Source organism: Thamnophis elegans, chromosome 6 (assembly GCF_009769535.1).
Source record: "Thamnophis elegans isolate rThaEle1 chromosome 6, rThaEle1.pri, whole genome shotgun sequence".
Taxonomy (NCBI): Eukaryota; Metazoa; Chordata; class Lepidosauria; order Squamata; family Colubridae; genus Thamnophis; species Thamnophis elegans.
In genome coordinates this window covers 23,571,435-23,596,413 of record NC_045546.1, presented here as the reverse complement: position 1 = coordinate 23,596,413, position 24,979 = coordinate 23,571,435, and the positions used below count along the sequence as shown (strand labels likewise).

Here is a 24,979-nt window from a genome sequence, read left to right as displayed (position 1 = left end):
TGTTTTTGTATTGTGAAAACAAATATATCAGCCTCGAATTTTGTGACAATTTTCCTAAAAGAAAACAGATTCATAGCAATAGCATTTAGACTTATATACTGCTTTACAGTGCTTTACAGCCCTCTGTAAGTGGTTTACAGAGTCAGCATATTGCCCAACAATCTGGGTCCTCATTTTATCCACCTCTGAAGGATGGAAGGCTGAGTCAACCTTGGGCCTGGTGAGATTTGAACTACCAAATTGCAGGCAGCCGGCAGGCAGCAGAAGTAGCCTGCAGTACTGCACTCTAATCACTTTGCTACTGAAACTCATAAAGAAACATGAGACAATAAAGAATATTTCTTTCATCATATTTACCCAGTATCTAATGAGCCGAGGTGGTGCAGTGGTTAGAGTGCAGTACTGCAGCCACTTCAGCTGACTGTTAGCTGCAGTTCGGCGGTTCAAATCTCACCAGCTCAGGGTTGACTCAGCCTTCCCTCCTTCCAAGGTGGGTAGAATGAGGACCCAGACTGTGGGGGCAATATGTTGACTCTGTAAACCGCTTAGAGAGGGCTGAAAGCCCTATGAAGCGGTATATATATAAGTCTAACTGCTATTGCTATTGCTATTGCTATTCCCATGCCATTGTGATTCTATGTACTTTTTCAAGAAACAAATCTACAGATATTAAAATTGAATATTTGAAAGATTATCACAGATCTCAAAAGATTCACATTTATTTCACTTCAATAGCCTGGGTATATATATTTTTTTTACAGACTTACCTCCTGGAAAAACTTTTCACCCATTGGACCAAACTGATGGTCTGAGGATTTAATGCCAGATACTACAAATCCAGAACTATAAATCTGAGGCTTCTGAAAGTCAGTTTTAAATTTTTCGTAGAAAATATTGCCTGGTTTAATGTCTCCATCATTTAACATTTTCTGTTCAGGTGCCAACCCACAAGCAGGGGGCACACAAGACAATCCAGACTGATCAAGCTGGCTGACTGCCTGAGGATTCCTTCTAATGTAAGTTATTATTTTAGGTCTCACATGTTTGGGCTTGGGAATGGCCGGAGTTTCAACCTTGTCTTCAGGCTTCTCCATATCCTCGTTCTCACCATTGTAATTGGCTGGTAGGGGCCCCTTGGGATTTATAAGGATAGGCTTAGGGATCCCACTGTTACATGTAGTTTTAGGCACTTTAGGAGATAAGCTAAATAACTGGGTGCTCTCGCTGGGAGGTAGGGTTGCAGAAGATGGCAGCTTGTCAACATGAAGAGCATAAAGTTCCTTCAAACTGCTGTTGGAGACTGTGCTGTGGCCACTGGCATTCCCAGTTGCAGAAGGGCGCAAAGGAGCTGGGGGACTTTGTGCTATTATTTTGCAGCTTTCCGGTGCATTGTTTGAATGATCTTTCTTTTCGTTAACTATCTTCTTGCTCTGAACTGAAAAATTTGTGGTTTCTAAATCACTGCCCACAAGGCTAAAATTTACCAAGATATTTTCTGTATTTTGTGGTTTGGGAGCTTCCGGATCAGATTGGACAATTATAACATCTTCACTGGGTCCTTTGAGTAGAATCTGTTTAGTTTCATAGTTATTCAGATGTTTGCTGTCCGTCACATTAACACTATCCATAAAAGACATATGCCCATTAACTGCTGGTATACAACTTGTGCTACCAATGTGTAGGTTTTCATTCCTTGTTGATGTCAATTTACGTATCGTATCATCATCAGGAGCTGAAATAGAATCTACCTCTTTTACAGCTGTATATTCCTCATTTGCTTTGCTTGCTGCTTTGCTGTTGTTTACTTTTCTTAAATCTGGAGAGCCATTCTCCCTTATCAGACTTCCGTTAACCGAGTCAAATCCTTCATTTAAAAACAGATCCTCTTTTGGCAATGGATGTAATTTGGTCTTGTGTATTTCTGTCCCCTTATCCTTTTGATCCTGTACCACAACGTTATTTTCTTCTGCTGGACACCCAAGAAATTCAAACAACATAGCCTTGTTTATTTTTTGCTCACCCACGCGCTTCGACTGTGAAGACAGAGGACACTTCACCTCCCCTTTTCCTCTCTTACCGCTTTGATGGTCAATTTGTGCTTCTGGTTTCCGAAGTTCATTGGATTTAACAGTTAAATGGAGGTCAAGAACAGAATGATGTGGAGGGCCTTGTTTGTTGGCATTTGGTACATCATCCACACCTGATTGTACAACTGGGGCGCTTGCTCTTTCCATTTCTGAGGTAGACAAATATTTAGGATAAGGTACAATGTTTCTTTCTGACACACCATCAGTTGGATGGAATACCATACCTAAAAAATGGTCTCGTGAAGTTTTCTGAGATTTTTCTATGTCTCCACTCAAATGATGTGATGTGTTGATGGAATCCAAGGATACAGAAAGCAAGCGTTTACCTGATACACGGCCAACAAATTCTTTTTCTGTTTTAGCCATAAGTTTTCTTGACCTCCCCAAAGAAAGGCGTTTTATTCCTTCTGGTTCAATACTTCTAAGTGTTTTTTCCTTTGAAACATGCTGAATAAGGTCAGCATCGCTTTTTGAAAGTACCACTGAAAAGTTATCACTTGTGTTGATCCTCAGATTGGACAAACTGTGTCCTCGGCTAATGGTGACTAGCTTTGAGGTGTCCTTACGCCCTTCCGGCCTACAATCTGCATGCAATTTCTTGCTGATGGTAGAAGACACTATAAACTCTGATTCACCAGTGATGCCCTGAAGATTGTTCCTCTCAGAGTCTAGTTGTCTGTTGGTTTCTTGCTTACTGGTATGTAAGCAAGCAGATTCTCCTGAAATATTTCTTGTCCTTATTGCTGCTCCAGGGGTTCTGACGTCTGATGTGATTTGATTGGCATTTGAGTCTCCTACAGACACCATGTGTTCATTGTTATTTTTCATCTCATTTCTGTTAGTCTGTAATAGATTGTAACATGACTTGTTGGGAACTAATGGTGCACTCATTTTCAGATTTCAAGTGGCCACGTTGTCCACAGTCTTACTGAAAGGAAATGGTATCGGTTCCAGCTACTATCTGAGCATGCTTTTCTTAAGGGGACTCAAGTCACAAACTTGTCAACCCAAAAAATTCTTTTTTAGACTGGTTTGTCAATCACATGACTCAGTCATTATTAGTTCGGAATGTAAAGCAAAAAAAATTCCCATAAGTAAAGATTCAATAAGTGCAAAAAACATCCATTGGAGCAACTCTTAAACTGCAAGAATCCACGGAATCTGTAATAGAAAAAAAATCAGAATTATTTCTGAAAACTATCTGAGAATTAGAAGTCTGCACAAGAATAAATTAATGCTATTAACTGACAATATTCTCTCATTATTTTTCAATAGACCAATACAAACCTGGAAAATTTCACTTTCTTTCTTTAGTAATGCAAAGCAAAATTACTAAAAGAGGAATAAACTGTGGTGGCTAAGAGTGTGTATTGTAAGCAAGGGAGAGTGCGTGAAAGTCTTAATCTAATACGCAATTCACCAAATAACTTTAGACAAGATTGTTTCAATATTAGCTTTAGTCCCTTTTTATAAATCTTTCTTCCAACAGGAATCTGGAACAACGTGGAGGTGAGCAATTGCTTTCACAGTTTTTTTGTGGATTTCCCAGAGATATAAGGTTGATTACTGCATGAATCAATTGTTGATTACTGTACAATTCCATGTTTTTTTTTTATACTGGGGTTTTATCCTTGTAAGCTGCCCAGAGTCACGAAGAGTGAATTGGGCAGCAATATAAGTTTTCTTCATAACTAATAAATAAGATATTGGACTTTGGTATGATTCATTATTTTTTTTAAAATGACATGAGGATAGTAACATGATATTTAATAGGACTGCTGCTGTTGTAAGGATTTATTAAATCTATGTAAAGCACATTAACCACTTTTTAAAAAGCCCATAAATGCTAAGCATTTTTGTATAGATTTTGATCCCACAATCCACAGATAATCCTAACAGACTGCATAATTAAGGTATGTTCTTAGCAAAGTATAGGGGCTGAGATGCTTTACACATGCATCTAATACTTATGAAGATTAGTGAAGGTTTCATTCCTATAATGCTTAATTAATTAAATTAAGGAAACTTAACCCAAAAATAGGGATTTCATTTAAAGTTTTTAAAAATATTTTTCCTCTAAATGTTCTTTAGGATATTAATTTTAAATAAATGTTGTAACCTGTCTTAAAAGTTAATAATAAGAATTGAGAAAGTAGTATAGAGCTCCTTGGGGGAAACTACATTATTACTCATTCTTTAAAAGGAACAAGAACTCCTTCTGGCTAAATAAAACAAGGAAAATAATATTGCCTTTTCTGTATGCTCTTTTTTTTGCCAACTTCTTCTTTTAAATAGTATTTTTTTTCATTTACAAGGTAAACAAAAGGGTTCCACCACAAAACCGCGGACGACAAAATCGCGGTCGACGAAAGCGCGTATGTGACGTCATCACAGTGCGACGAAAAAGATGGAAAAATGTAAAAATAAAGCGAAAACCTTACCCTAACCCCCCCAAACCTAACCCTAAACCTAACCCTAAACCTAACCCTAAACCTAACCCTTAACCTAACCCTAACCCTTAACCTAACCCTTACCTTTATGTGAATCGGCTTGCTGTAATTTAATTTTTATTCATTTTTATTTCAATTTTTTGATCTTTTTCGTCGCGTTGTGATGACGTCACATACGCGATTTCGTCGACCGCGCTTTTGTGGAACGCGGTTTTGACGGGTCACGAAACAAAAGTATAAAAAGAACTATTTTTCCAGTGTAAATCAGTGTTTCCTTTTTTTGTTGTTTAACTGAAGTCCTTCATTTGTGACATGAACCGAATCACTTCAGATAGAAAGCAGGAGACCATGAGTTCAAGTCCCATCTTAGCCATGAAAGCCATCTGGTTGATGATGGGCCAGTCACTCTCTTAGCCCAACTCACCTCACACAGTTGTTGTTGTGGGGAAAATAGGAGGAGGGAGGGTAACAGTAAGAGCAGCAAAATCTGATCAACCTACACTAGGAAATAAATCTCAGGAGCTTTGGTTAGCACACATCAAAACCAAGATAAATAGTATTAGCTCAAAATGTAATAGATTATTTTTCTATTTTAATATAAATTTGCCAAATCCGTATTTAATTTAGTTTCAATGTGTAAACTCAGGGATGGGCTGCTGGGGGTTCACAGGTATTCGGGAGAACCTCTGGCTAAGATTCTGTGCAGTTTGGAGAACCCCCAAATCCCATTCCTGGCTGGCCCCACCCAGCCTGCCCCTCCCCTCCCAGGAGTCCCCACGCGGCCTGTTTTGGATGCAGGTAGGTGCAGTGCATGCACGGCAGCTCAGGGAGGGCAGAAAATGGGCCTACCAGAAGTTTGGTAAGGCCAGAAATGGGCCCGTTTCCAGCCTCCAGAGAGCCTCTGGAGCCTGGGGAGGCCATTTTCAACCTCATGGAGGTTTGAGGAAAGCCTTTGGAGCCCAGGAAGGGCAAAATCGCCTCCCCTGCCATGGTGCAGGAAGCCAACTATGCCATACCTGTCATGGCCACGCCCACCAAGCAACCAAGCAGAGAACCTCTTGGTAAAATCTTTGAAGCCCAAAAAATTAGTTTAGTGTAAACTAAAGCTATGTTTCTGCAATTTTTATTGTAATTTATCGTCTTAAAATAGCATGCACTAATGTGTAAATGAGAGGAAAACATTTTACTTTGAGTAGTTTGGATTTGTATATTTACATACAAAAATCCACAGAATAGTAACAGAATTAGATGTAAGAAATTCTTAAATCAGATGAAATAACATACAATAGAAGAAATGACCACAGAGTTTATGAATTTTCAAATAGACCAAAGTAGAATTAGGTTGATATATATGCATGATTCAAAAAGAGGGAGAGAAATAGAAAGAAACGATAGATGATAAATTTGCCCATCTGTGCCAATAATTGTTATTGTTGTTGCTGCTGTTGTTGTTCAGATTTTAACCTAAAAAGAGAAGGATTCTATGCTTCTCTCTACGGATCAGTAACACCATCTGCTACAAAGCCATTCTCATCTCTTTTTAAAAACAAAAAGGCACACTTTCTTCAGGCCTTCAACACACTATTAGTAACAAGGGAAACTATGAGCATCAAAGCTATGGCACACACTCCCTTTCAAAGAAAGGTGTTGAATTTTTATCCTTGGTACTCAGAGGATTCACCTTTCATTTTTCCAGCTCTTGAAAATAACAAAGGTCTCAATTCTTTTAGTGACCTATCAATTGGGTGTCTTTTTCAGAATGTGTTGTTAATAGTTGTGAGGTCGTGTCCGACCCACGGACAATGTTTCTACAGGCCTTCCTATCCTCTACCATCCCCCGGAGTCCATTTAAGCTCACGCCTACTGCTTCAGTGACTCTATCCAGCCACCTCATTCTCTGTCGTCCCCTTCTTCTTTTGCCCTCAATCCTTTCAAGTATTAGGCTCTTTTCCAGTGAGTCCTTCCTTCTCATTAGGTGGCCAAAGTATTTGATTACAGAAAGTAAGGTGTATGAAATCTTTGATACTACTTTTAGGTGGAGCATTTTATCCACTGTTGTTCATTCTAAAGCTATTAATTAAAGGGATTATATTAATTGCTTTTATTGGAATTTTTCTTAGGGGACAGCAGACCAATCCAATACACAAGCAATCACTCAAGATGTAAACAGACTCTTAACTGGATATCATGGAAGCGCCAAAAGCAACAGTTGGAAAAAGGCTAAAAAAAAGTACTAGACAACAGATGGTTTGGTTCAAATCACAACAATTAATTCCCATTATAGTTTTTTCCCTCTTTTCTTCTATTCCTATCATTTGGATTTCTAGCAATTGAACATTTAAAATAAGATAATTAATTTCAGGGTGACATTCTAAGTATATCTTTTCCTGTAGTAGTAGAGATATTTTTATTTGGCATAAACAGTTTTTCCCACACACAAAAATCATGCCTTTTCAAATATAGATATATGTTTCTTTATTCTTTTGTTAGATTTATATCCTGGCTGTCCCCCCCCCCCCCCACAGTTGCTTAAGATGGCTTATATGGGATGCTCTTTATTTATACAACAATTTGTAAGGTCAGTTGGACACAAAGAGGATTACCACCTCCAATCTAACCAGTAAGTTTTCTTGGACTCTCCTAACTATATTCCATTTACCGCAATAACAAATTGGAAGAACCAACTTAATCATTTAATGTGAAAATATATTGTTGATATTAGATGCATGGTTGGTTACTATAACATGGGTTTTAAAAAAATCTTTTATGCTGTATATAGTCCTCTTGTCAGTGTATAAGAATTTATGAACTGGAATAGCCATAACAACAAGTCAGCCAATGGGAACTGTTGGATGACTGAGACACAGGATTTGATGTCTGAGCCATGTGAGATGACTTGGAGCCTGGGCGTGGCTTAGCTTAACTGTTCTGTGCTGTGAGAGTTCATTTGTCTTTGCTTGAGAGTACTTGTTTCTTCTTCTTCTCTCTACCACAGTGCAAGAGCTGCATGGGTATTGTATATATGCATCATGTTTTATATTCTTGTATATAAAGAAGTTTCTTCAATATAATGAATCCTGCTGTATTATTTGCTTGTGTACTGGCTGGATAGCTACAAACTCTGATATCTCTTACATAGGGTAGGTTACTTATATTCCAAACCTTCCCATCTGGATTACTGCAATGCATCACTCACATGATGGGAATGCAATAGACTTCAAAAAGCCATATATTTTACTGTGGTCCAGAATATAGTTTCTGTTTCAGTCTTGTGACTTAATCATCTTCATTTAGTCATCTTTAGCCTCTAAATGAGCCCACTAATATGTATGTGTATGGTTTTTAAAAAAAAATTAGAAAGCCCTTTCTGCCTTGTGCAGTTGTGCTCTTGGGCTATGATTACAGTCCTTATCTTGGTCACTTTCAAGTAAAGTGCAGCTCCTGTTTATAAGTCTTTTCAGTGGTGGCACTCACGATAGAGAAAGTCTAATTATTGCTTTAATTTGACTAACATTTGTTCTTCATATTCTAAAGTCTTAATTTCATTTTTCATGCACCATATTTTTGTTATATTGCAGTTGCAACTTGCTTTGTTTCTTATAAATACCACCCTGAGGACAAGCAATGTTTCACATTGTTTTTGAGACACAAATGTCCTATGTCTTACTAGTCTTGCATCATTTTACTTCAATTGTAAGAGGAGAGCCGAGGTGGCGCAGTGGTTAAATGCAGCACTGCAGGCTACTTCAGCTGACTGCAGTTCTGCAGTTCAGCTGTTCAAATCTCACCGGCTCAGGGTTGACTCAGCCTTCCATCCTTCCGAGGTGAGTAAAATGAGGACCCGGATTGTTGTTGGAGGCAATATGCTGACTCTGTAAACCGCTTAGAGAGGGCTGAAAGCCCTATGAAGCAGTATATGTCTATCTGCTATTGCTATTGCTAATTGATTGGACTATCCTCTCGGTAACACCTTGCATCTTTTCAAATCCTTATGCCTAATATAGCCCAAAACTTTACATATAAATTATTTGTTCAATTCAACGGACGACACCTCTCAGGATCATCCAATGATGGTTTCACTAAGTAATGGAGAGAAGTAAAGAATTATAATAGCTAAAGCCTGGCATATCACTTTGGCAAATGAATCCAAAAATCACCAAAGCACCTGCTTCCACTCCTACCCGTAAGAACTCAATAACAATAATTCATTGGGAATTTTCTGCTTTTCTATGATAACTGCCATGGGATGCAGATGTGCTTGCTCCTTTCATCAAATTGACAGTCAGAATCACAACATCATAATGTTAACTTCCCCTTTTGAATGTGTGTGAAATGTGATGATGCAGGAAGAATGAGGCAGTATCATAAGGGTGTAAACCCTGTTTTTTTTTCATTCTGCCTCCCTTTGTAGACCCCATTAGAGAGCTGCCTTATTCTGCCTAACTGAGAGGCCAGCATCCTGCTTCCCAAATGATGGGTCTATCCAGCCCCATGATTTTGAACCTTTTCTCTTCTATGGAGGTATTTTTGTACATTGGAAGGAAGACTGATGGCATTAAATAGAACTCTGCCCTCAAGACTGGACTACTGCAATGCGCTCTACATGGGGCAGCCCTTGAAGAGCATTCGGAGACTGCAGCTTGTCCAGAATGCAGCCACACGAGCGATTGTGGGTGCACCTTGGTACACCCACATCACACCTATCCTCCGCGAGCTGCACTGGCTGCCTATTGGACTCCGGATGCGCTTCAAGGTGCTTTTAAAGCCCTACATGGTATCGGACCTGGGTACTTGAGAGACCGCCTTCTGCCAATTACCTCCTCACGACCGATTAGATCCCACAGATTAGGTCTCCACTGGATTCCATCAACTAGCCAGTGTCGATTGTCGACCCCCCGAGGGAGGGCCTTCTCTGTGGCTGCTCCGGCCCTCTGGAACAATCTCCCCATGGAGATTCAGACCCTCACCACCCTTCAGGCTTTCCACAAAGCCGTTAAAACCTGGATGTTCCGGCAGGCCTGGGGCTGATGAGTTCCCAGCCCCACTCAAATTGTTGCGGCTGTTGATGAGTTTTTAAGCTGTTTGTATTTGTCTGTCTTTTCGTTTTTTGTATTTCCCCTTTCCCCTATTTAGTTTGTTAGCCGGCCTGAGTCCCCTCGGGGAATAGGGCGGCATACAAGTTCAATAAAACTAAACTAAACTAACTAAACTAAATTTCCCTGTAAAGGATGGCCTCCATAGACCAATACAATGGCTATAAAGGAAAACAGGAAGGGGGATGTACTCAGATTAAAAAGGCAAATATTATACATCAAAAGTACTTCTAGCCTAGTAAAGGTAAAGTTTCCTCTCACACATATGTCGTTCCCAACTCTAGGAGGCAGTGCCCATCTCCGTTTCAAAGCCAAAGAGCCAGCGCTGTCAGAAGATGTCTCTGTGGTCATGTGGCCGGCATGACTAAGCGCTGAAGAGGTATGGAATGCTGTTACCTTCCCACCAAAGGTGGTCCCTATTTTTCTACTTGTATTTTTATGTGCTTTCGAACTGCTAGGTTGGCAGAAGCTGGGACAAGTAACGGGAGGTCACTCTGTTATGCAGTGCTAGGGATTCGAATCGCTGACCTGCTGATCTGACTGATTGACAAGCTCAGCGTCTTAGTCACTGAGTCATCACGCCCCTCTCTTCTAGTCTACTATCCTGCTATTTATTGTCTTCTGCTAGATGGTTATGAGAAACTCGTACACAATAGAATGCAATAGTTCACGCTTACTCTTGTCTCCCAGTCTCCGGTTTTTAATAGCGTTGTTGCCGAAGGATAACTTGTTTAACATATAATGTATTTCTGGACAAAGTAAATTGCTGTGATTTAGGCACTGCATTCATGTTAATTCTTCTTTTCATAGTTACTTTAGCCCAGGGCAATACACTAAAAATGACAAATTGCCTATGACGTTGAATTCATTTTAAGCCAAGGAAGTTGTGTTGTTACCAGAAACACATTCAGAAGCTTTCTTATATAAAAAGTTGCATTCACCATTTAGGCATCTTTGTCAAAGAGAAGACTTTTTCAGCAAATTTGGCAATCCTTGTTAATCTAACTGCTTTAACTGGTTTAACTGCTGCGGACAGGAAGGCACTATAGAGAGCGATCAATTTGGCACAAGAAACCATTGGATGGTTTCTCTAACATTACTGGATGACATCATTAGGTCTCGCTGCTTTAGCAGAGTAAGGAAGATACTCAGAGATGATTCACACCCTGGTCATTGTCTCTTTGTACTTCGACCATCAGGCAGAAGACAACAAAACAAATAGGTTTAAAAATAGTTTATATCCTTGGTCTGTCAGACTCTTAAACACAACCACAATCAATCCACGGACATGCGGAAATGTGTGACTAGTTTTTCTTTTTCTATCTTTTTCTTTTCATAATTACTTGCATAGGGATTATTTTTAATACTATTTATGTTGTTGGTATTTTTTGTCATGGTTTGTACCAGTGAGGCTAAAACCAATTTTGTTGTACACATGATGTACTATGCCAATAAAGGCTATATTATACTATCTAACATAAATCAGTCAAAGATCCACCAATACAGTCCAACTTGTCCTATTTTTATGCAGTGTACTATGCTATTTAGCCCTGACTAAACCTGTAAGTGGCACTGGATTTACCTGAATGTAACATTAGATTTTTCCTGAATAATTTAACTTTGAGATGGGAGGGTTATCTCAGAGGTTCTGGGAATTACTAATGTGGTACGTTTATCTGATTTTTAAAAGTATTGAAGATTCTTCTTTAAATATATAGTCAGAGAATTATAAAAATATAAATACATACAGTATGTGAATACGTTTATATATGTAAATACATATTCAGAGAAATATGATGAAATCATCCCTTGTACAAATAAGCATATTCTGGATAAGGCATGCCACAGCCGTTGCTTTGAAATTACTGCTATCTAAAGTTTACACTTTTAGTGGTGAATAGTTTGCAGATTGTTGCTCCAGTTAGCCATAATTTTTTCATTTATGGTACAACTCATGGTGGTGTTCCAGAACATGGAACAGATGCGGCTTGTAACAGTTGACTTAGCCTCAGAATAGTCCAGTTTAATTAACATTGTTTGCATGGTTTCAAATGGCTTGAAATGATAACTGCCTCTTGGCTCTGGAATCATATGGAATTTCAGATCAAAACAAATCCTTTTATTGCAACCATAAGGCCAGATACAGTACAGTAAAATATCTAACAGTATAAAATATGAAACAATAAATAACATAAGACCTTAATTAATGATGTACAGATTGTAGCACAAAACTGGCACTTTAGGGGTATATTTTGGGTCCTTGCCTGACTTTTTTTCCCAAGATGAGATAAATGAAAGTCTGCCCAGGATCATAAGGAGCAACATAGTAGCAAATTGCTTAGAGCAGCGGTAACCAACTGGTGGTCTATGAACCACTGGTGATCCCAAGAAAATTTTGGTGGTCCGCAGAAAAATTATTTACATTTTTTATATTGCACTAAATAAGGGGTTCTCAAACTATGGCCCCTTGTCCTGACACATGCAATGAATGATTGTCTTGCTGCAGACAGTTTCCCCCTTCGGTGTCTTTTTGTGTGGGTCGGAGGGGAACACAAATTCTGATTTGGGATCTCCTTCAACTTCCTGGTGTGGGGCTTTGAGTGAAGGCTGGAGGGAAGCACTGCTGGTGGCAAAGAGCTGGAGGGCCTTGTTCCAGTGGGACAGCATCATGGTCTGGAACTGGCTGACTATCTCAGCCCGCTGAGCCTTCCGGCGCCAGTATCTGGCCTTGCACTCCCGCAGGTCTTCCCTCTGCTTGGAAAGCCTATGCTCATAGCCCTCGGTGAGGTGCTTCTGCTGAGCCTCCTTCTCAGTCAGATCCAATTTGAAAGGAGCTAAATGTTTTGCCAACTCTTTCTCTTGTTAGCTGCTTAGCTCCAGTAACTGCTTCCTGTTGGGGCCTTAAGGAGCACAGGTGGAGAGGTGAGGAGTGGCTAGAAAGGAGTAGTGGCTAGGAGGGGAGGGGCAAGTAGAGGCTGGCAAGGCACCTCTTGATGTGAGTTGGCCACGCCCATCCAGTCAGTCAGGCAAATCATATTAGTAGTCCATGGGATTTAAAATTATGAATTTAGTGGTCCCTGAGGTTCAAAACATTGGTGACTCCTGGCTTAGAGCTTCTTTTGAGCCATCACTACATGGACATAAACATCCCTTCAAATGTTCCAAAAGGACTGTTGAGGGTGCTGCATCCAGCCTGGCTAATGGGAACTTCAATATAATTTATGACAATAATGATGGGAAGAAGAAAAGTTCCCTGTCAATCACCCAAAGGATATACTTACAAAAATCCATTTCGTTTGATTCAGACTTAGACATATGTAATGAAGAAAATTCAATGAAGCATCAACTAGTAATTAATTTAAATCATATTCACTCCAAATATCAGTCTTCATTATTATGATGTCCTACATGGTTGCTGGACTTCAGCTTGGAAGACCCACAGATTCCAAAAAATATTTGGATATGTCCAGATTGGGGAAAGCTACCTTATACTGCTGTGATTGAAGCAGTCTGGGGATTTTTTAGGACTTTGTAGAAGTTTAGTGTGAGGCGCCATTTTTTAAAAAAAATCCTTTTAATAAGAAATACATTAAAATGAGAAGCATGAATAGTTTTATTTTCTCCCCCCCCCCTCCTTAACGGGCAAAGTAATTGCACTTCATTCCACTAAGAATGCCTCCCTCCCTTGATAACACAGATAAGCCATTCACTTTTAGATTACAAGGAGAGAACTTTTAATATTCTGTCTTCAACTTTTTATATTCTGACTTCAGTCTAAATCACTTTTAAGTACCAGGGAACTACCAGAGGACTGGAAAAGAGCTGATGTGATTCCCATTTTCAGGGGAAAAACAGAAAACTACAGACCAATCAGTTTGACATCCAGAGGTGGTATTCAGCAGGTTCTGACCAGTTCTGGAGAACTGGTAGCGGAAATTTTGAGTAGTTTGGAGAACTGGTAAATATCACCTCTGACTGGCTCCACCCCCATTTATTCTCTGCCTCCCGAGTCCCCGCTGATCGGGAGGGAATGGGGATTTTGCAGTAACTTTCCCCTGAAGTGAGGTGCGAACGGAGATTTTACAGTATCCTTACACTGCCATGCCCACCAAGCCACGCCCATAGAACTGGTAGTAAAAATATTTGAATCCCACCACTGCTGACATCAATATCTGCAAAGAGCCCGAAAAAAATAATCAAGTAACAAATCTGCAAACACCTAGAAGCAAGCAAAGTTATAACCAGAAGCCCTGGCTTTGTCAAAAATGGATCATGCCAAACAAATCTTATTTCGTTCTTTGACAAAATGAATAAATTAGTGGACCAATGAAATGCATTGGACATAGTATATGTGCAGATTACAATAAGAGCTTCAATTTACACAAATCAATTTTTAATCCTATCCACTTCTTAATTTTACAGTTCAATCACTGAGTCATCAAATTTCTTGGCCATCCAACCTTGGGTGGTTTCATTATTGAAAAAAGGGCAAAACTAATATCATATAAAACAACAGCAACAATTTGCATTTACACATACCATGACTTACCGTTAAGGACCTGACCACACACAGATACTAACCCAAGGTGTAAGTAGAAGAGTCACCATGGTCATCGCAGCAAGACTTGGCAAACTTCTTCAGTATTATTTAGTACTCCCCCCACACACACACAACAAACCATAATAGAAGGGAAATTGATAGGAAGAAAATATTTCAGTTTCACTGCCTCTTTTATTTCTCTTGCCCATGAATGACCTGCCTGTAAACTCATGGTCTGAAAATGATCTGTTGAAACTGTATTGCAGGGGCATCAAACTCAAGGCCCGGGGGCCAGATCTGGCCTGTGGGTGCTTAGATCTGGCTCATGGAGTTGCCCTGGAAACAGTGAAGGACTGACCTGCGGTGCCTCTGCTAGTGAAAATGGAGCATGGGAAGGCCATGTACAGTCCCGCTAAGCTCTGTTTTCATTGGCAGAGGGTTGCAGGAAGCTGTCACAACCAGAAACAGAGCTCGGGAGACTGTTTTGCTGGCAGAGTATTCGGTCCACCATAGGCACCTTCAACATGAGTGATGTCGAGCTGGTCATGCCCTCTCCCCCCAAGGTCAAACAGAATCTGTTCTCTGAACTACTCAACATTTCCGCTACTGGTTCTCCAGAACTTTCAGAACCTGCTGAATTTCACCCCTGATTCATATGTACAGGTAAAGGTAAAGATTCCCCTTGCACATATGTGCTAGTCATTCCCGATTCTAGAGGGTGGTGCTCATCTCTGTTTCAAAGCCGAAGAGCCAGCACTGTCAGAAGACGTTCTGTGGTCATGTGGCCAGCATGACTAAATGCCACAGGCGCACAGAACGCTGTTACCTTCCCACCAAAGGTGGCCCCTATTTTTCTATTTGCATTTTTACATGCTTTCGAACTGTTAGGTTGGCAGAAGCTGGGACAAGTAATGGAAGTCCACTCCGTTATGCAACACTAGGGATTCAAACTGCCGACCTTCTGATCAACAAACTCAGTGTCTTAGCCACTGAGCCACCGCATACCCCTATGTGCATTAGATCATGGGTGCGCCTTTGACCCTAACACTTCAAGGGCACAGAGAAAGAGTATTCCCCTTGTGCAAGCATCCTTGCTAAATACTGCAATGAATGTGACCCATAAGTAGAGAAATATGTGTTAAATCTTGTATTCACAGCTACAAACCTATACATTTATATTTCTTATAGAATATTTTTTAAACACTGCAATGTTCAGAACAGGACTATTAATTGTTCCAACTGTAGGATACAATGGGATATGAATATTTTAAATAAATATAGGTAAGGATACTTTGCTGTAACAAGATGAAATATACAGTTGTTTTAATTATGTATATGTGGGTGCTTGTTTTTGTAGTCGTAGTCGTAGTCTAATTAGCGTTTTAATTGCTTTTTCTACAATACATTTTTTGAACTTCAGTGTTTGAGCTAATCATATATGAGCTTTCATCCTCTTTTTCTACTTTATTCTGTGGTTCTCTATTCCCAGGACAAACATAGCAGAAGTCTTTTATCTTAGCCTGTAGGAAAAGTAAGTTTCATAACTAACCAGAAGCTATAATCCAGGTTTGATTGCAGAATAGAGCAAAAGAGTGAAGGAAAGTACAACAAATGTTGAAACTTGTACAAATCTCATAGTATAAAGGTAACCTATTTAGAAAGCATTGTTGTGCATAAATAGAGCTATTTATAGGTATCCATTTACTCAAAAGTTAATTTTCCCATTACACTTGGATCTTTATTTATTTATGCATCATATTTATATAACTCCTCATCTCACAATAAAGTGACTCTAGGCAGCTTTCAATAAAAATCTTCATACAATGCAATCAAAAACCTATATACAATAATGATATGCAGAGATATGTTTTAAAACAATTCAAAGTATCTTTATAGAACTTCTAAAGTATTATGTATGAGTAATGCAGGTGCATTTATTGATCCACAAATTTTCTAGAATGAAATAAGTCTGTTCTATCAGCTAAACTAAGAAGTACATTACTACATATGATGTAGGGGTGGAAAAATAGGTCAGGATTTTTGTTTTATTTTTTTTGCTTAAAAGTATCTCAACGGACCTAATTTGGATTAGGACTACCCAATTTCTTCTTAAATTATTCCTCTGAAATGCATTCTGTAAAAGAAAAATTGCTGTAAAGGGAAAAAAAATTGACATCCTCTTTTTTCTTTCTGAAGCCAACAATAGCTTTATAGTGCAATAGAAAGTATTAAAATCAGGGAGATTATATAAGAACATCAAAGTCAATCTTTAAGAGACTTTGTGAAAGCCTACCAAAAGCGATAGCTCTTTATGAAGCTGTCATGAAGGCAGCCACGACACCTAAATACTTCACTCTAAAGGAGTGATATGTAGAAGCTACGATTAGATGTTGCCTTGGTTTTCCATAGGAAGATACTTTCATAGGAGAAAGAGAGTGGGGGGAATCTGTTGAGCTGACAAAAGAAGGTGGAGCCTTAAAATCCAGGAGGAGCTCTCGAATCTTCAGGCTCCCCTCAAACTAACACTCCTTCATCACAATGACACTGCTTTTAATAGAGTCATAAATGTTCACTGTTTACATCAGGGGTGTAAAACTCAAGGCCCAGGGGCCGAATCCAGCCTGCAGGGTGCTTAGAAGGACCATCCCACAGTGCCTCTGACAGCGGCAAAGGGATGCAGGAAGTGGTTGCAGCCAAAAACAGAGCTCGGGAGCACATTTTCTCTGGCTGAGCACTCAGGTCACCACAGGTGCCTCCGGCATGAGTGACGTTGAGCTCACCATGCCCACCTTGGCCACCCACCTCCCACATTCAGACACAACCTTGATGTGGTCCTCAATGAAACTGAGTTTGACACCCCTGGTCTACATCCATCTTAGCCTGCCAGTGATTAGTATTCCTTTTATCAAAGATTCTTTCTCCTTCCCTTTTGTTTGCTGAATTTCCAAAGAACTTCTCTGCCCTTCAGCCCTTATTAGCCTGATCACAGGAGGTTACACCCATGCTTGAAGATCCATTGGATCTTCTCTGTGGTGCCTTCTCTGGTCCCACGTATTTGATTACAATGCCACGTTGCTCACCATTTTTGTCTTTTTGGTCTTGTGGTTTTCCCAGTGAGATTCAGGAGTTAGCTAGCATTTGCAGAAAGGTTAGATTCAGTTTCATTCCATTTCACTCTGTTTTATTCCCTCTTTGTTTTCGCTTGTCTCAGTAATAATATCACAGTACCTTTATAGCATTGATTGCTACAACACCTTTACAAGGCACCATATCAAGGAAGGGTGGAGTATTCCACCCTTTACGTGTATTTTACATCTACACTGATTCTGCCGATGCATATTGCAATTAGAAGCAGAAAGAGTCCAGAGAGTCAGCAAAATTGGAACTGGTGACTTCCCATTCCCATTCCCATTAAGAGCCGAGGTGGCGCAGTGGTTAAATGCAGCACTGCAGGCTACTTCAGCTGACTGCAGTTCAGCAGTTCGGCTGTTCAAATCTCACCGGCTCAAGGTTGACTCAGCCTTTCATCCTTCCGAGGTGGGTAAAATGAGGACCCGGATTGTTGTTGGGGGCAATATGCTGACTCTGTAAACCGCTTAGAGAGGGCTGAAAGCCCTATGAAGCGGTATATAAGTCTAACTATTGCTATTGCTATTGCCATTCACAATATTGATTAAGATTCAGCTAGTTCTCTGCCATGTACTCTGTCTCTTTTCTACTCATTATCTATCATTTGGCAATCAGGCAAGTGGCAACATAGCAGCCTCTCTGAACCTGGACAAACAATTTTTGTTTTGCTTGTTTTTCTGCTCATCATATGGCCTCATGGCAGCAGGTTCTCCCTCTGACCTTGGTGTCATCAAGGAATTTTCTGCCAATTTCTGCAAGAATAAAATTGGGGGGAGGGGGAAGAGAGGGTAGGAGTGTGAGAATGAGAGAGAATGAGAGAGGGAGAGAGGGAGAGAGGGAGAGAGGGAGAGAGAGGCAGGAAGAGAGAGGCAGGGAGAGGGAGGGAGGGAGGGAGGGAGAGAGAGAGAGAGAGAGAGAGAGAGAGAGAGGAGAGAGAGAGAGAGAGAGAGATTGGAACATGCCTTATTAGTTTAGCTATTGAAACGTAATGGTCTAATTATTAAGCATTACAACCTCCCTGCACTGAGACAGATGTGTGAATCACAGTCTTTAAAACCCTTCCAGAAGATGTGTATCTTTGACAAGTGGGTCAAAGAAAATATTTGGTCATTAGCTGGTCAACTGTGCTGGAAAATTTTCTTCTAAAAACCTCATCAATAGAATTAGTGGGACATAGCAATAGCAATAGCAATAGCAATAGCAGTTAGACTTATATACCGCTTCATAGGGCTTTCAGCCCTCTCTAAGCAGTTTACAGAGTCAGCATATCGCCCCCACAATCTGGGTCCTCATTTCACCCACCTCGGAAGGATGGAAGGCTGAGTCAACCTTGAGCCGGTGAGATTTGAACAGCCGAACTGCAGAACTGCAGTCAGCTGAAGTAGCCTGCAGTGCTGCACTCTAACCACAGAGCCACCTCGGCTTGCATTCACAGCTCTATGAAAATAAAAGCTTTCCTCCTTGCCTGGTCTGAACCTGTTGTGGATTGGACTGGGTGGATCCCCATCTTTCCGAACAAGTTGCATTTGGGGGATGAGCCATCAAGATAACAGTATATGATAGTAGAACTAAATTCTTTCCCTGAGAGTAGTGCTTTTTTTTCCACACCAGGAAGGACTGGAAATGTTTTATTGTCATGAATATTGTACTCTGCTTCTGATTACCTACATTCCTGGTTCCAAGCCTGCCTGTTTAGGTTTAACAACAACTGAATTCTCACTAAACTGGGATGGTGCATAGTTAGAGTGTAATACTACAGACTATTTCTACTGACTGCTGATTGCCAGCAGTTTGGTAGTTCAAGTCTCATCAGTTCAAGGTTGACTCAGCCTTCTGAGGTCAGTAAAATGAGGACCCAGATTGCTGGGGGCAATAGGCTGACTCTCTAAACCCCAGAGAGGCTTGTAAAAGCATTGTGAAGAGGTATATAAGTCTAAGTGCTATTGCTAACTCATGGTTTCTCCTTAAAAAAATTCACAGTTCACAGATTACAGACTATTAATGACCTGGCTACCTCAACATACTGAGCAAACATAAAAGTAAACAAATCAGATTAGGGATTATTAAAGAATGTGAATTTTACAGTGTCATAAGAACTCAAAAATATAGGGATTTGCTTGACTCTCCTAATATTTCCTTCTCATGGCTAGCAAGCATGTAAAACCATGTACTTATGGACATGTCATAACAAAACAGATGTAAAAAAATACAAATACATAATTGAAAAACAGTTTAGGAGTATTTAGAAGCTGGGAATGCACTATTAAAAATTTCTTATTTGCATTAATATGCTTAGGATGAATTATATTTGTGCAGGAAATATGTTTGACATGGTCAACTAATAAATGTATTCCTTTTGCAAATCTTCACTTTTCTTGAATGTTTAAACCAGAGGTGGGTTGATCCCAGTTCAGCCCTGATTGAGAGAACCGGTAGTAGCAGTGGTGGGAGGCTCCGTGGCACCCACCCGGATGTTTCTCAGCATGCGCAGAAATGTTGCGCACACATGCAAGTGCATGCAAGAGCGCACCTGAATTGGTAGTAAAAAAATTGGAAACCCTCCACTGATTTAGACCACAATTTCTCAACCTTCACAATGTTAAGATGTGTGAAAATCATCTCCCAGAATTTCCCAGCCAGCTGGAAAGCCACTGAAGTTTGAGCATTTCTAATCCCAGTTGTGAAAGAATCATTGAGTTCGCACTTTGACCCAAGTCTATGTACAGCTAAGGCTTTACGGATGCTTTGTGGATTTTTTTTTCTTCCACCAAAACTAGCAATTTTTCCAGCTCTACCATTAGGTTATGTTTTTATTTTATCAAATGAATATGGGTCGTTTAAAATATGTGTTGCCTCACTGCATTAATGTTCCATTTTTTTTACTAGATAAGATGGCATCTGTTCCAATAACCTAAGAAACAGCAGGAATTTACCCAACCACTTTTTATACACTTCAGGTGTTAGAAGACCTTGAAGTAAAAAAAAATATACCAATGGAGGTCAAAAAGAAAAAAGGATAAAGCTGTAATTCCCAGTATCATTTCTAGCCATTTGCAATCCCCGTCCAGTTTACGAATAAGCATATTTATATTCCAGATGCGTGTCATTTCAATGAATAGCAAAATAGTGTATTTATTGAAAGTAATTGGAAGTGAACAAAAATCTGAATTTGTAGGAAAAAAATCAACATACCAGTCTCTTTTCAGAGCTTACATAGTACGGATCATAAATCTAAAGCTTTATTAAAGATTAACTACTGCTTTTGCAAAATGATGATCCAGCTTTCTAATGTTGGTCGATTGTATTACACTTTACCAAACCAAAATATTGACTGTCAACTGCATAAACCTTCAAAGGGGTGTTTTGATTTGAAGACATTCACTTGAAATCATCCCGTCAAAGTAGAGTCATAATTTGAAGCAGGGATTTACTTCAAAGAAATACATTGAAACGGGTGCTTTCAAAGTATTTTGTAAGTCCTTTGAAGTGCTGCACAAGTTCAGTGATTTTTCTGTCCCTTCTGGGGGTTTTACACACAATCTACAAGTTGCACCTTCACTCCCATTTAAGAAAGAATGCAGAGCTGAGCTGTGTGATGAGCACTCTGACTTTAACATGAGTAATCAGCCAATGGGGTTTGCTCCCTTATTAAATATTTTATCAAGCTGGAACTTTAATCAGGTCCTCAGATCTCAAATTCTTTTGCAGGTTCAGCCACAGACTTTAGATTTGTTCTGCTCTGTGCTAATGGGATTCTATATTTCTGGGCTGAATTTGCAAACAAAACTGGGAGATCAAGTTGTATACATTGAGATAGTCTAGTCCAGGAGTGTCAAACTCAAGACCTCGGGACCAGATCTGGCCCGGACAGTGCTTAGATCTGTTCCATGGGGCCACCATGGAAACCGCGTAGGACCGGCCTGTGGTGCCTCTGCCAGTGAAAACGGAACTCGGGAGGGCCGCACATGGCCCTTCTGAGCTCTGTTTTCACTGGCAGAAGGTTGCAGGAGGCCATCACAATTGAAAATGGAGCTTATGAGGGTTACAGGCAGCCCTCCCAACCTTCTGGCAGAGGGTTTTAGGAGGCCGTCGCAGCCGAAAACGGAGGTCGGGTGCCCATCTTCACTGGCAAAGTACTCAGGCCACCACTGGCACTCCCAACGCAAGTGACATTGAACTGGCCACACCCACCCTGCCACACCCATGCCAGCCCCCCCCCGAGGTCAAACACAACTCTGATGCAACCCTCAATGAAATTGAGTTTGACACCCCTAGTCTAGTCAATCAACCAGTAATCAACTCTGTTCACTTCTCAGATTCCAAATTTCCTGCAAAATCCAAACTTCAAAATTATGACAGTTTATTTATCTCTTGATAAATTGGTAAATGAATGCCAGACTAACATTTACAGGGATGGCTCCAAATGTTTACTATAGCAGGTGCAAGTTTATGAGTAGTACTTTTTTCTCTGCCAGTTTTTCTCTGCCTCTTTCTTATCGATGTAATATTGCATCTCATTGTCACAGCCATTCTGCTGCCTCTGCTAATTAATTAAATAATTAAGGGACTCAGAATACTGCCAACAAGCCAACATTTGGATGTTACTAAGTGCTAAATTCCATGGCCAATAAGCTGGACAACTCAAAGATCAGAGACAGCAAAGCTACACCACACAAGAGCAAATTGTTTCTTCAATGTCAAGTCAACCCTGATATCCCAAAGAAAAAATGGGGGGGGGGAATAATTGCTGAAGTTTTTGAAGATTTGTTTTTAAATTAGAGTAAGGGAATTTCTTCAGTGGCTCAGCATATTCTCTGGTTGTTGAACAGTTTGGAGGCTGTTGTGTTACCCTTGTTTAATTCTTATCATCTCTGCCTTGAAAGAGAAACAATACAGGAAACTATTTAAAAACGCAATGCACTGAAATTTTCCAGAAATTTTCAATTTAAAACTGTCAGAATAACTTCAAAAGTATTTACCGCCTCCAGCAACACCCAAAATAAACCACAATATCAAAATGACACATGTCACTATGTCATTGTTTATAAGGTCTACATAAGTTGCATGATTTGTGTGATGAAGTCAGCAGGCATGTGGTATTATTTACCTCCCCAATGTCCCCTAACCATTCCAGCTCTTTTCATTCTCTTCTAGCAAACAATGAAGCAGCTGCCAGTATTTTGATGCTTTCCAATCATGGCTTATAGAAAATCTCTCTTTATATGTGATCTCAAATGCCAAATTGCATACTTGTACCAGATCACTCCACTCTAAATCTCCCATCTGAATAAAAATACATCTGATTTGAACCCATCTAATAAAAATCTCCATCTTGGCATCTATATAGGACTAGAGGTAGTTGAAGACTTACAACATTAATTTGTATAAATACTGTCTACAAGGCTACACCCAACAGTGGCAGTCTATTTATACTGACGGATTTTCAAAAAGCTGATAGGAGAGCAGGAAATATTAGAACTGTAGAGCAAAAAAATGATATTGAAAAGAATGATGACACAAGACAATAGCAAACTGCTCTCATATTACTACATAGAAAATTACATGAACAGGTCCATAAATCACCAGAGGTTGAATTCAGCTTGAGCAAGTTTTTAGCTTAACACCTGGAATATATCAAAAATATTTAACATTTTGTTTTGGATAACATGACCAGCATTGTTTACCCATAATGTGAACATTAATTCCTCTCTAATGATAGATGCAGATTTGTTTAAGACTTCTCATGTTCGCAATCTGCAGTGCTAACAAATTATCTACTAACAGATAGTAGTTTAAAATTTAAACTACTATAGTATTAATTGTTCACAACTTCTGTCCAGAGATTTTAAAAAATAACAAAGCTAAAACCCTTTGTAATTTTGGTTTAGTTTAGATTTGTTCCTTTAGTAAGAAAGAATATAATCATAGGCATGCAACGTGATAACTGTTATTGAAGGCTAAGTTACGTGGGCAAGCTAAGTTAAAAGTTACATTTACACTATTAAAGTACACTATTTATTTTCCAAATTGGCTTGATCACACCAATAACAGTAAGCTAAACAGAACAGCAAGGCAACTTAAGATGATACACAATAGTAATAACAAATGTTTTATACCACAACCTGTCTATTTAAAAGTAAGTCTTGTGGAATTCAGTGAACTCGCTTTCAAACACTGGCAAAATATTAACACTAGCAAAGAGTTCTGAAGACTGTATTCTTCAGAAGTAGCATAACTACAGGAAAAGATATTATAATTATAAGAAATCTATATTGTTGTGACCAGCCTTTTCCAGTTGGCACACATTGGCAATTTTGGAATATCGTGCCTGTCACTGGAGGCCTGTATGATAATTGGCACTAAGAATAAAGGAAGTTGTAAGCCAACATATTTGAAAAACACCTGCTTGGAGAAGATTGCTATACATTTAAAGACACCAGCAACATCCATTATGGTTGTTAGATACTGTGGGAGAAGCCAATGATGTTGGCAATATGCAGCACAGCTTCTTCAATCCCATTTCTGGATAAGCAAAAGCAGATTTGCACCACACATATTTTGTGAGTTAGAAATGCTGCCCATAGATGGTGAAGTCTTGAAATCTCACAACTGCTACAACTCTCACATTGAATGGTTTGTAGCTGCATCACATCCCACCGAAACACTACACCACAGCAAACCTGTCAATGTTATTAATTTAGGAAATAATTAGCCCCTATGAAGTCTTTTCATGGCATTTCACCAGATGGCCAGGGAAGGTAGTCAGCTAAAATCAAGCTGCTTCAGCACCTAAGGAAATGTCAAATAGTTACAATTTGTGCTGTCCTGTGTAAGACAAGTAACATGAATCTTAAATGTGCTGCCTTGGCTCCCAGATAACAAGATTCCCTAACTATGTTACTTTTGTTTTCCATATCAGTTTTAACTCATGCTGTACTTTTTCCACATCAGGCAATATATAAAAATTGGTGGTCCAGGAGATTCAGATGTCCAGTGATGTCATGTTCCATAACTTATCAAGAAACAGAACACAATCAAGAAACTGGAATGCAGCAAACTCATTTCTTACATAACTGTGTAGAATGACAGTAGATCTTTACTTGGTTGGTCTAAGACTGGTCTATGTTGGCTTATGATTGAGGAGTCATTGAAACTCTCCCTTTTAATCCAATGTACCTCACAGGGTTGCTGCCATGTGGATAAAAATGAAGAGAGATCCCCAGCTTATGGAGCAAAAGTGGAATATACATTTAACGAATAAACAATAAGAAAGCAGAATCAAACAAACCCACACCTGAACAATGTAGTTGTCATGTCCCATGAGTTACATTAAGCAGAGCAAAGAAACCTGAAACTTTACCTATGTTGTAAATCTTGCAGATTATCTATACTTGTGATGGCAAACCTATGGCACATGTGCCACAGGTGGCACATGGATCCATATTTGCTAGCACGCCAGCCGTCAGCTCCGGTACATATGTGCATGCCGGCCAGCTGATTTGCGGCCTTCTGGAGGACTGGGAGAGGCCATTTTTGCCCTCCCCAGGCTTCAGGAAAGCCTCCAGAGCCTGGGGAGGGGTCGTGCACACATGTGTGGTGTGTGTGTGTGTCACATGCACATGCGGGCAAGGAGGATTGAATTGGTGTGAGCATGCATGCGTGATAGCGCGCATACACACA

The 24,979-nt window shown here is 39.8% G+C and overlaps 1 protein-coding gene across 1 annotated transcript in view; it reads right to left on the bottom strand.

Moving 5' to 3' along the window:
• The window catches only part of MTUS2 (microtubule associated scaffold protein 2), a 222,546-nt gene extending 219,304 nt beyond the window's left edge, over window positions 1–3,242 (bottom strand). The window contains exon 1 of the mRNA XM_032220483.1: window positions 768–3,242. Coding sequence (XP_032076374.1) covers window positions 768–2,978 — 2,211 coding nt within the window. The 5' untranslated portion in view covers window positions 2,979–3,242. The remainder of the gene's footprint in view (window positions 1–767) is intronic.
• Between the last annotated feature and the right edge of the window lie 21,737 nt (window positions 3,243–24,979).